At 47.6% G+C, this 12,428-nt stretch overlaps 1 protein-coding gene across 4 annotated transcripts in view; it reads left to right on the top strand.

Annotated features, from left to right (window-relative positions):
• The window catches only part of DOP1B (DOP1 leucine zipper like protein B), a 103,598-nt gene that overhangs the window by 32,533 nt on the left and 58,637 nt on the right, over nucleotides 1-12,428 (top strand). For all 4 annotated transcript variants that reach the window (XM_066259422.1, XM_066259421.1, XM_066259418.1 and 1 more), the window contains 5 exons: nucleotides 4,559-4,748; nucleotides 6,533-6,631; nucleotides 6,903-7,026; nucleotides 8,649-8,758; nucleotides 8,987-9,101. In XM_066259422.1, coding sequence (XP_066115519.1) covers nucleotides 4,559-4,748; nucleotides 6,533-6,631; nucleotides 6,903-7,026; nucleotides 8,649-8,758; nucleotides 8,987-9,101 — 638 coding nt within the window. The remainder of the gene's footprint in view (nucleotides 1-4,558; nucleotides 4,749-6,532; nucleotides 6,632-6,902; nucleotides 7,027-8,648; nucleotides 8,759-8,986; nucleotides 9,102-12,428) is intronic.

The following is a 12,428-nucleotide window of genomic DNA, read 5'->3' as shown; positions in this document are numbered from 1 at the left end:
TCACATAGGGGTCAGCAAGAGGACTTTTCACAGACTATCTCTTGACTCCTAGACCCAGGCTCTTTGTAGAGGCTCTGACCCATTCATGCTGTCCAAACATTTGTGTATGTTTATATGCATATAAGTGCTTTTTCTTTTTTTTTTTTTTTTTAATTTTTATTTATTTATTCATTTTAGAGAGGAGAGAGAGAGGGAGAGAGAGAGAAAGAGAGAGAGAGAGAAGGGGGGAGGAGCTGGAAGCATCAACTCCCATATGTGCCTTGACCAGGCAAGCCTAGGGTTTCGAACCGGCGACCTCAGCATTTCCAGGTCGATGCTTTATCCACTGCGCCACCACAGGTCAGGCAATAAGTGCTTTTTCTATCATGTGATGGATAAATACACCAGTTTCCAAAATGGATTGATTTTTTAAAATCTGTAAGAGTGAATCACACCAGAAGCATGTTCATAGTTGAGGTGTTTTTGTGTGTTCTCTTACTTGGTAAACAAGGGTCACTTGAACAGTTGGTGAAGATTCTCGACATGGATATTTCCCCTAATGCTGTGACTCCTTGACATTGAACCACGAGCTGACTGAACCTGCAGGAACCACTGAGTACATGTGCTGGGACAGTAAGCAGAGTCCAGGGTCAGCAGCGCCCCAAGTTACTTGCTATCAGCTTTCCAAGGGAGGCGCTGGCCACAGGTTACAGCATCTGGGGACAAATGGGGACAGTGAGGCAATGATGCAGCTGGCCCATGGTGTTCAAGAGAGTTCGGCCATTGTTTCTTCTCCAGAGTGCTTAGGAATTGAGTCAGATGCCCCCAGCAAATACTGTGCAAGGACATGAAAGGGGGTGCACAGGGGGTCATGATGTCATGTTGGCAGAAAATGCAAAGAGGGGTGAGTTAGGTCGCAGCTCACGAAGGCAGAGACCCACCATTTCGTAGGGGCAGAGACTGTTCCTGGTCTGTGTTCATTAGGGAACTGTAAGGAATGGGAATTTTGGCCAGTGTTAGGACTTCTTGTTCATGCTGGTTTTCTAACTCTTTGGTGCCTGCAAATTACTCCTGGCCAGAATTCCTTTTGTAAAGTGCCACGCAACAGCTACATAGCTGTGTTTTTCTGTCCTGAGAGGACAGGATTAGCTGGGCGAAAATATGCAAATCCTCTTCTTAGAGGTTGGAGGACAGGTGGCTGTTAAATGGTTTGTAAGCAAGCAAAATGGGCTCACCTGGTATTTTCATTTACATCAGTGGTTCCTAACCTAGTGACTTGTCCCTAGGGGACATTTGACAAAATCTGAAGACATTTTTGGTTGTTACACCTGGGCTAAGGGGTGCTTTTGGCATCTGGTGGGTGGAGGCCAGGGTTATAGGTAGCCATCCTGCAGTAAAGACTTACCCAGCCCCAGTGTCCACAGGGTCAAGGCTGAGAGAGCCTGACTTAAATAGGCATGAAAAATATTTATTGATGTCTTTTGCTATTGATCCCAGGCACTGTGGTGAGTTTTGCTGGCTTTAGAATATTTCGTCTCTTGTTGGATACAATATCTGACTTGAGTGGCAATCAGGATGCTGCTGTCACCATTCCACCTGTTTGGTGTTGTGAAAGCTCTGTTTTCTATGGCTGTCCATTTGGCAAGGTGGCTACCCAATCCAAGGTTGTGGCTACGGCACATGGTGCCACATCTCCTTTGTCTCAGCTGCGCTGAGAAGAATGTTGGTGGCGTTGAATGAGCTTGTGTTGCAGGAAGCACAGAGCTCAGCAGCCAGGACGCGTGAGGAAGGCTGGGAATAGTGGATTTGGTTTGGTTTGGTGTTTGGTTGTTGATTGGTTTTGAATAGAGAAGGTTAGAGTTCTGAGCTCTAAACTGTTCATGATCATTTTAGAGTTTCACAATTGAGATGGTGATGAGAGTAGTTCTTATTTAGCAGATTACTTAGCCGTTAACCCCAGTTATCTCACAGCTTTACTCCACTCTCTATTGCAAAGTTGTTGGAATTGCCAGGTTTTTTTGGAGGGGAACTGGAGCATCACTTAAAATTTTAATACCCATTAATTTTTTCAGAATAAAATGAGACCTAAAGCTGCATTTATTTAATAAAGAGAACAATATTCTCTGAATATTGAATAAGGGATAGCATATGTGGCATTTCCTAGGCTTTGCGGTAGAAGAACCCCTCATATGTGGGTCAGCTCAAGTGGCCAGTGTTCTGTGGAACATATTTTGGGAATATGCTGTTGTGAGCAAAGGAGGGTGTAATAGTATGTGCACTGTAGTGTTTATGACGGGTTTTTATCTCAGAGTCAGTCTAGTGAGAGGGGTCCCAAGGAGAGGAGCACTGCGGGGCTTCCTAAATTAATTTGCTGCTCTAGGAATCTCTTCCTAGCTCAGAACCGTCTTGTATGCTCAGGGGACACAGTGACCATTTTCCCAGTGTACTGGAACTGTAGCCATTGAGTGTTGTTTCTGCCCAAGTTAGGCTTTTGCTGCGTCGCCCAGAGCTGGGCAGCCATAGCTTGTTTGCTCAGCATGGATGGAAGTCCAGGGTATACCTTCAGCTATGGCGTTCTGCATGCTGTTCCTAAACACTTGGCTGTTACTTCGTCTTTGTTTTATTTCTGAGAAAATGAAACCATGTGTCATTTGCAACAAATATTTTATTAGACAAAAAAGGGCACAGACTAGTTTTAAGGAAACTAGAACTCATTTTTTTCTTGTGAGAAAGGGAGAAAGACAGGAAGGGAGAGAGATGAGAAGCATCAACTCGTAGTTGTGCCACTTTAGTTCTTCATTGATTGCTTCTCATTAAAACTCTTTTTTTTTTTTTCTGACAAACAGTCAGAGAGAGGGACAGATAGGGACAGACAGGGAGGAAGAGAAATGAAAAGCATCAATTCTTCATTGTGGTACCTTAGTTGTTCACTGATTGCTTTCTTATATGTGCCTTGATGGGGAGGGCAGCTATAGCAGAGCAAGTGACCCCTTGCTCTAGCCAGCATCCCTGGGCTCAAGCCAGCAACCATTGGGCTCAAGCTAGCGACTATGGGGTCATGTCTATGACCCTACGCTCAAGCCAGCGACCCTGTGCTCAAGCTGGTGAGCCTGTGCTCAAGCCGGATGAGCCTGCATGCAAACTGGTCAACTCAGGGTTTCGAACCTGGTTCCTCCCAGTCCAGCACTCTATCCACTGTGCTACCACCTGGTCAGGCTAGAACTTATTTTTAATATGAAAAGGTAGTAGACTTTTGTCTGAAATGTTTTTGCATAAGCTGAACTGATTGTTGAAAACTAAGCTGAAGACAGTTTGAGTTATAATAAAGGGAAGAGTGACATTTGTCTGACAGTTTCAAGTGCCAGCTGTGTGTCAGATGCTCATCTGGGCTCCAGGGACACTTCAGCAAACAGAGCCGCTGTAGCAGTTAACGGTAGGCGATGTCGCCTGAGCCCGTCTCTGTCTCTGGGCTGAGTTTTCACACGAGACTCACATGTTTCTCACAACATCTCTATATCTTTCCCTGTCTCATAGCAGAAAGCTGATATGCACAGAAGTTAAATTTGTCGTGGGGACCACAGCCAAGAAGTGGACATGAGAGTTAGACACCAGAAACCCAGGCAGACCACCGCATTCCACTGGTCTTCTCCTTCTGTGACTGTGTCGGTCTTCTTTGCAAATAGGAAGCATATGAGAAATGAAACCCTTTAGGATTCTGAGTCTGATCCCTCATTAAGTGAAGGCCTTTTACTGGCAGATGCTGTCACCCAGCCTGCCATCTTTGCTCTCACTGTTGACAGGGAAGACATTTTAGTCAGCCACAGGTGCAGCACCAAGCAAGGGCCTGGCAGGGCTGGCGTCAGGGGGAACAAGCCCTGACCCGCTGATGACCCTGCTTCTCCTAAAGGACATCTGAAGTTGTTGATGTGGTGTCATGGGAAAGATCTAGATAAAGATAAGAGCTGACTTTGTGTCAGCCTCAGCTGGAAAACCTCCTGGAGTGAGGGTCGGTGTGTGGAGCTGCTGTGGGCACAGTGACAGAAAGCACCATCCCAGGCTTCATGGAACTTGCAGTGGAGTGGGAGGCCCAGCCAGATTCTGTCCCCCGTGTTTCTGAAGTCAGCTGTCATTTGGCACATTTTTAGCTGGTCTCACGTTGGGAGTAAGTAAAGTCTCCAGTTGGTCACATAATGACTCCTTATGCTTTGATATAAAGTGGCTGCTATGCTCGTCCTCTTCCTGGTGGTGGAGCAGCCCTCCTGTAAAGTAGCGCCATCAGTGGCAAGGTGAGAGGCGGATGTGGATCTCAGGGTATGGTGACGCAGACGGTCACACACTGCCTGTTGGCCAGGAAGCTGTAACTCTCAGGATATATGTGTTTTGGCAAATTTCATCTTAGTGACAGTGACAGGTGGACAAACACCACAAAACCAGACAGGGCAGCAGATCAGAATGGAGGATGATGGTGTTTTGTGGCCAGGAGGCAGGAGCTCACTGTTCCCAAAGCATTCACAGAGCAGCACAGTGAGACGCAGACACGTGGAAACGGCCCTTAAATTCTGTCATTTCTTGTCCACAGAACAGACTCTCTGCTTCTGAGACTGTCTTTGGTGGTCGGCAAAGAGGTGTTTTATGCTGCCCTTTGGGGGAGCGTCCTGGCGAGCCCGTCCATCCGCCTGCCTGCCTCACTCTTTGTGGTGGGCCATATCAGCAGGGACTCGCCCGGCAAGGAGCAGACGTACATGTTGGGGACAGACTACCAGCTCACGGTGAGTGCTAACCTCCTTGCCAGAGCTGTGGGGGTCACTGGGGCATGCAAGCATAGCTGGTCCCTGGGCTGCAAAAGGGACATCAGGGAGCAGCGGGGAAGTGGAGGCAGAGCGTGTGTAATGATCTGCTGAGCCAGGTATGGGGGCGGCATCATCACTCACAAGGAAGCCCAGGGTGGTGGTGTTTGCTTTTCACACATGTGTTACCATTTTGTGTGTTTAAATAACTGATGTTTATACCTAAAGAGGGCCTTGTGGAGGCCCCCAGCTCCTTAGCAGTGCGGTTTGCTGTACAGTACGTGGAGGGCCTTGCACAGGAACTCTGCAGCTTTATAAAATCTGTTTTCTTCCTCTGCCCTCTGTCACACCGACCACCGCCTGCACCTGGGTTCCTCCTCCTCTGGCCACTGCCTAGGTCCCACTCCAGCCACATCCTCTCCTCTAGCTGCTCCCAGACCTAGATTGTTGGGATTGCTCAGCTGTCCGACCCCTGTCCCTTTGAGGACAGCTCTCTTCCCTGGCAGTGACACGCTTTCTTGTGACCTTAAAAAACGGAACTTCCCTGGTGTTTGTCTCTTCCCCTCCAAACACAGTTGTGTGTTTAATGGCTTGCTATCGCCACCTAGTGGTGTACCTATGCTTTGAACTTACAATGTTGGAAATTGAATTCCACGGTAAGGGAGTTGGCAGCTTGGTGTGCACTTACCCCACCCCCCAAGTCCATTCCTCTTTGCAAAGTGGAGATAATAGGTCTGAGGATTAAGTGAAGCGATTGATGAAAAGCACCTGCACAGCACTCAGGACACAGGAGAGCCTCATCTGTACGTCCCCTGCTCTCCTGCCTTGTCAGCACCACTTCTCTTTCCTCCTTCCATTTTCACGGCCCTGTTCCAACTTCTTAAGTCTTGCTTCCATAGCGTAATTTCTAACTGGTTTCTCCTCTTCCCATTCTCCACCACCCCCTCCCTTCGCTTAAAAGATTTGCATAGCTTTCCTCATGTCTACACCGTGCTCGAAAAATACCTGGCTTCTGTTGCCTAAAGTCCAAACTCAGGAATATTCTTAACAGTCTGCTCCCAGCCCACCAGATGTCTTACTCTCTTCTTCAGCCCCCTCCGCTCCCAGAGGGATTGCCCACCTGGCCTCAGATGGCTGGGATGCTGTCCTTGCTCCCACAGTCCTGCACTCACTCTCTGTCCCTTTTCTCCAGGGCTCTTGATGGAGATCCTTTGTGTCCTTGAAGTTCAGCTTTTTCACAAAGCTTCCACGTTTTCTCAAAAGAAAGGGTCTCGTCCTTTCTTCTTCTGAGTCCCCGTAGCTTTTTGTTGCTGTCTTAGAGCTTCCATCATCTGTTACACAACTGCACTCCACCGTCTATGCTCAGAAAAGATACTTGAAATAGGGCCTAACTTGGTTTGGAGTCTGTATGACTGAATGTCTTTGGAGCGTGAGTTTAGCCAAAAGTTTCTGTTGGAACTTACAGACATTCCTTTCTGGAATCACAGAATTTGGGGTCTCAGAACCCAACCATCAAGTCCAAAGCCCTCTGGCTCCGAGACAAAAATGTGGGGTGGCAGCTGACCAAAACCTGATGCCAGAGCCCCTCGTTTCTGGAGCTGGAACCTGGGTTTCCCACTCATGTATCTATTGTTCTGTTCTCATGACTTAACACGGCAGTTCCAAGTTCCCCAGAAAAGTTACTCTCATTATTATGACTGAACGGCAGCCTGCAAGTGATGTTAATGTCTTGGGTGTGAAATGTTCGTGTCATTTTTCATTTATAGGTAAAGGCTTTATGTGCATCACTGTTGGATTCCAATGTTCTGGTGCAAAGAAATAATCTGGAAATCGTCCTCTTCTTCTTCCCACTTTATACCTGCCTGGTGAGTCACTGGTGTTCTTATGGGGATCACTGGTGTTTCCCAAGGGGGCGGGCAGGCAGGCTAGACCTCAGGTGCCCTTCTGGGGAGGCGAGCACCACTTGGTGAGCACCACTGTCCTGCAGCCACAGAACAGTCCTGGTTCACTTTTGTGAGGATGATGCCCCTGGGCACTGTGGAGAATGGCCTTTTTAAGAGGAAGCTCTGGAGACGGGTAGGAAGAGCAGTGTGTCAGGGAGTCAATAACTGACCCTCTGTCTCCTCTGTCCTCCAGGACCCTGACGAGAGAGCCATTCCCCTGCTCAGACCTGACATCGTGCAACTCCTCTCCGCAGCCACCCAGACCTTGCTGAGAAGGGACATGTCTCTAAACAGGAGGCTTTATGCGTGGTTACTAGGTACTGCCAAATACACACAGGACGTTCAGGTGGCACCTCATAGTTAGTGCTGATTGTTGGTGTGAATTTTGCTCTCAGTGGCGCATGTCTGAGTCCTGACTTGTGGAGACAACACAATGCACGTGGCTCTGGGCCACTGGGCTCTGCTGCCCACACCGCAGCTCTGGTTATTTTGAAGTTATTACTTAAAAACAAGGAAACAATAAAGGAAAATTTTGAAAATGCTAACTGGATCTCATTTTAAGAAGCTTGAAATACCACTAAAAACGCAGCCAAACCGTATTCAGGTAGAAGCCAGTTGCCATGGAGAGGTTTCACAGGATTGAGGGGGATACCTGCACACACGGCCTGTGTGTAAAATGTTGTGTGCAGATGGGTGGTGTGAGGCATTGCGATGCTTGGGTCATATTTGGGTATCTCGGGGAGAGCGTGAGAACCCAGGGCGTGTGTCTCTGTGACCGTGAGTTTTGTGTTTTACAGCCTGTAAACTTGTAGGAAGAGAACCCCTGGCTCTGAGTTCGAAAGCTTCACCAGGGACGAAGTCCAGGAAGTCAGAGGCTGGAAGTGTAGCACTTTTTGAGTTTTAAAATTCCTGTATTTGTATACCTATGGAAAGATGGTACGCAAAGCAACTGTGAAAGGACTCTACACCTTTATTTGTTTCAAGACTATTTTTTCTAGAGCAGTTTTAGGCTCACTGCAAAATTAAGTGAAAGGCACAGACGTTCCTGTACACCCCCTGCACAGGCACAGCCTCCTGTCGTCAGCATGCCCCCTGGGTGGGGCACTTGTTACTGTCCATGAGCCTCCATCAGCATCTGTCACCCCCAGAGCCGACAGCTTCCATTAGGGCTACTCGGGGTGTAGTGCATTTGGTGGGCTTAGACAAATGTATAATGAGGTGTGTCCACCAGCGTTTTTAGAGTAGTTTCACTGCCCTAAAAAGCCTCTGTGCTTCACAGCTTTTTTTTAACCCCCAACACACAGTACTTATCACACCAAAGTCAGGAAGTCCTTTCTTCCCTCTCTTCCCCTGGAAGTCATTGCATGGAAGCTCATCAAGGATTTCAAGCCTTTTTATCAAAAGGATGATTTTGTTCCATGTGTAGCTCCTTCTTGGGGCTTGTCCTGCTGTGCACAGAGAGGACCCGGGGTCCGGGCTCAGTGCCGGCTCCAACCACTTTAGCCGCAGCCCCAGGAGTCTCAGGCCCCTGGCTTGTACCATGTGAAGGCTGTTCCTCACCCTGTAGACCTCACAGACTTGCCCAGGACTCAAAATAAGGACGTACAGATGGGAATGTCTTGCATTCAAGTAACGCTGTACAAGTATACACTGGTATTTTCAAAATGATACTCCATTAGATCCTGGCCATCCCACCTGTCAGACGCTTGGGCTGACTTCTGAGACAGGCTAACTCGGTGTTGAGGTGTTCTGTCTGTCTGATCCTGAGCATGTTGGAAGAGTGGAAGAGCTGTGCCTTGGTCTTGCTCTATCTGATTTTGTTTTTTGTCAGAGGAATTACATTTTTAGAAACACTCCGTCATGAGGAGGCCTTTGCACAGTTTGATGCACTTTATCAGTACAGCTCTCTTTACAGCTCATGTTGCTTATTCTTTTATAGGTTCAGATATCAAAGGAAACACCATTGTGCCAGAATCTGAACTCTCCAATTCTTATGAAGACCAGTCCTCATATTTTTTTGAAAAATATTCCAAGGATCTTTTAGTTGAGGTAAAGGAGCATTTCTGGAAAGTTGACCCCAATTCCTGATCATATGCTTCAGTGTCATTTTCTGTGGGACCTCAGAGTAGACACAGGGCACGTTGCTTCGTGCACGGTTAGGAAAAGTCCATGTGCTCACTTAGTGCTGTGCACTTGCTTTCCTTTCTGTCCCGGAGAACAGCTAGCACTGTCATACTTCACTATTACAATCTCCTAATGTGGCTTTTTAAAAAATAGGGTCTGGCTGAGCTGTTGCACCAGGAGTTCTCAGATGCTGATGTAGAGGAACGCCACTACGCATACCTGAGGCCCTTCCGCATCCTCACCAGTCTGCTGGACAAGCCAGAAATAGGTACTGTTAGAAACCCTAGCCTGGATAGCTCAGTTGGTAGAACATCAGACTTTTAATTTGAGGGTCCAGTTCTTGTCCCTATTCTGGCATCTTGTTTTGACCCTGGCCAGTTGGCTCAGCAGTAGAGCATCAGCCCAGCATGTGGAAGTCCTGGGTTCAATTCACAGTCAGGGCACACGGGAGTCGTGACGATCTGCTTCTCTTCCCCCCTTCCCTCCCTCCTCTCCCACAACCATGGCTCGAATGATTCAAGCAAAGTTGGCCCCGGGCACTGAGGATGGCTCCATGGCCTCAGACTCGGTGCTAAAATAGTTCAGTTGCTGAGCAACGGAGCTGTGGCTCAGCTGGGCAGAGCATGGCATGGTATAGGATTGCTGGGTGGATCCCAGTCAGAGCGCACGGGGGGGGGGGTCTGTCATTGCCTCCTGCCTCTCACTGAATAAAAAAAAGTAACACTTACATGCTGTGTGCCATATAATAACACCTACTATTAGAAACCCTGTTATACATCATGTGCCAGTATGGATAACAGGTACTGTTAGAAACCCTGTTATGTATTGTGTGCTGTACAGTTCACCAGTTTTTAGATAATTAAAACGTGGTGAGATAGCACATTATTCCAAAGATAATTTAACCTTTGGTATTTCACAATCTCAAAGTGCTTTAGTCATGTTATGTAGTTCAGTTATCCCAGTGGTTGGCAGACTCATTAGTCAACAGAGCCAAATATCAACTGTACAACAATTGAGATTTCTTTTGAGAGCCAAATTTATTAAACTTAAACTATATAGGTAGGTACATTGTTATTAACTTAATTAGGGTGGAGTACCCTTTGTGGAAGAACCACACTCAAGGGGCCAAAGAGCTGCATGTGGCTCACAAGCCGCGGTTTGTTAACCACTGAGTTATCCTATCTGGGCACCACTTAAAAGCTGTGACCATTGTTGTTAGGAAACAGCTTTGACCTCCTCTTGGGTGTGGCGGCACGGAGTGGGGGGGCACTGCAGAGCACACACGGTGCTGACTCTGTGGGAACGCTTCTTCCACCAGGTGTTAGACTTCAGATGAGCTCTGGTTTTATTTTCAAGAAAACAAGGGACCCTCCTCCACCTTTTTTGCCTTCTGACCCTGGGCAAGTTGCTTCTGTCTTGTGAGCCTCTCTTTTCCTCTCAGATGAAAGGGGTGAACTGGGCTTGGCTTTTAAAGGGCCTCTTACACACTGTGGTCCTGTGAGCATTGGCTGAGAAAAGTGACCTCTCTTCCTTGCTGTAAAGAAATATGCTGCAGTTTCCATTCACTGTACAATCTTAACGCCATAACGGAGAAGAAAAGCCTCATATTCTCCATGGATTTCAGCTTGATAGCGTCGTCCGAGTGCTCGGATGTGCCCGCCCTGTTTGCTGTGCCCGCTCTTGGTGCTGTTTCCTTTTCCCTGTGGCCTCAGGATGTGAGACAGGCATGGAGCATCCTCGGTATGGTAGGGATGGTCTAAACTCTAATGCAAGGGTCCCCAAACTTTTTACACAGGGGGCCAGTTCACTGTCCTTCAGACCGTTGGAGGGCCGCACTATAAAAAAAACTATGAACAAATCCCTGTGCACACTGCACATATCTTATTTTAAAGTAAAAAAACAAAACGGGAACAAATACAATATCTAAAATAAAGAACAAGTAAATTTAAATCAACAAACTGACCAGTATTTCAATGGGAACTATGCTCTTCTCACCACCAATGAAAGAGGTGCCCCTTCCGGAAGTGCAGCGGAGGCCGGATAAATGGCCTCAGGGGGCCGCATGTGGTCCATGGGCCATAGTTTGGGGACCCCTGCTCTAATGGTACAAAGGAAAAAAGTCTTCTGGTCAAGTCAGAAGGTCCTTGTGTGTTCGTGCTGCTGTTAATAATAATGGCTGACATTTTTTTGAGTGGTTACTTTGTGCAAAGTGATTTGCATGCATCATTTAATGTATGTCTCCAAACGTACCTCCAAGCCTCCAACAGCCCTGAGATGGGTTTCTTTGCTAAACCCATTTCACAGATAGGGAGACTAAGGTTGAACAAGGTTAAGTCATTTGCCTGAGGCCACCCAGGAGCTGGGACTCCAGAGCCTACACTGTCCTTGATGAGACACTACTGTTTACCTGATGGCTCTCAGACATAAATTACCTGAGACATTACTCATGGAGCACAGATGAACTTGTGTTGCGTGGCATGGGCTGCTCTAGCTGCTGCTGTCCAGAGTCAAAGCATGAAGCGTTTTGCCCTCAAGTGCTACCTACAGGTCCATGTGCTTTGTGCAGACTTTCCCTCTCCTCCCTCCTCCCCTCCCCTCCCCTTCTCTCCCCTCCCTTCTCCTCCCCTCCCCTCTCCTCTCCCCTTTCCCCTCCCCTTTCCCCTCCCTTCCCTCTCCCTGCCCTCAGTCAGCTAGCAATGGCTCCAGGAGTGGTTTCTCCTGATGTGGAGGGACTGCAGCTCAGAAAAGCCATGGTTTGGTCTGAGACACAAAATGACTTATGTAATTGTTTTTGAGAGCTTGCTTTGTAACTTGAAGTATTCAAAGAAAAAAATCTTAAGTTAGCATTTTGGAGATGGGAGTTTTATGTCAAGGCCATTTGCTTGGGCTCCTGGTTGTGTTTTCTGGAAGGGATGAGTGGAAGGTTTCTGCCCAGTCATAACGGTCGTTTGGTTTGCTCTCTTTGTCAGTTTAGTTGTCTGGGGAGTGGACGGTGTAGAACTAGATGGCACAGGATGGGCATTCAATCTTGTCTGTCCTCCCGCTCCAAGGCTTCAGCCACGGCCTCCTCTTCTCCTCCACTAACTGGGGCAACTCACTGGCCTTCACTTGTAGAAAGTATTCGGCATTCTCATGCTGTAGATAAAAGATGAACCTGCTGATTACTTTTTACAGATACCCTAACAGAGCTCTCCTTCTCTCTAACTGGATCCTGTTCTCACTCCTCTGTGCATGTGGGTAAAAGTCCTTCCCTTTGCTGCCTGCCAGCTGCTGCTTGTGCAGCAGAAATGTCCTTCCTTCCGCCTTGCAGTTGCCTCACTGGCCACATTGCATCTCCGGCGCGTGGCCTGTTAGGTTCTTCCTGTCGCCTTTATAAGCTTTTTAGGACTTGTGTTTTCCTGTGTGGTGTTCTAGCTCATGACTAAGAGAATCCCGAGTTGTGTTTATATTGAGTACTATTTCTGGCCTAGCAGTTTATGCATAGTTAAAGCATACTTAACCAGTGTTGCCCCAATAAATCCTATAGACATTAAAAAACAAATGAATAAATAAAAGAGCACAGGAACGTGCACACGTCCGGCTCCACGCAGTAGAG

The sequence above is a fragment of the Saccopteryx bilineata genome, chromosome 2 (genome assembly GCF_036850765.1).
Source record: "Saccopteryx bilineata isolate mSacBil1 chromosome 2, mSacBil1_pri_phased_curated, whole genome shotgun sequence".
NCBI classification, from domain to species: domain Eukaryota; kingdom Metazoa; phylum Chordata; class Mammalia; order Chiroptera; family Emballonuridae; genus Saccopteryx; species Saccopteryx bilineata.
The sequence above is the reverse complement of the archived record's forward strand: the minus strand, read 5'-3'. Positions and strand labels throughout refer to the sequence as shown.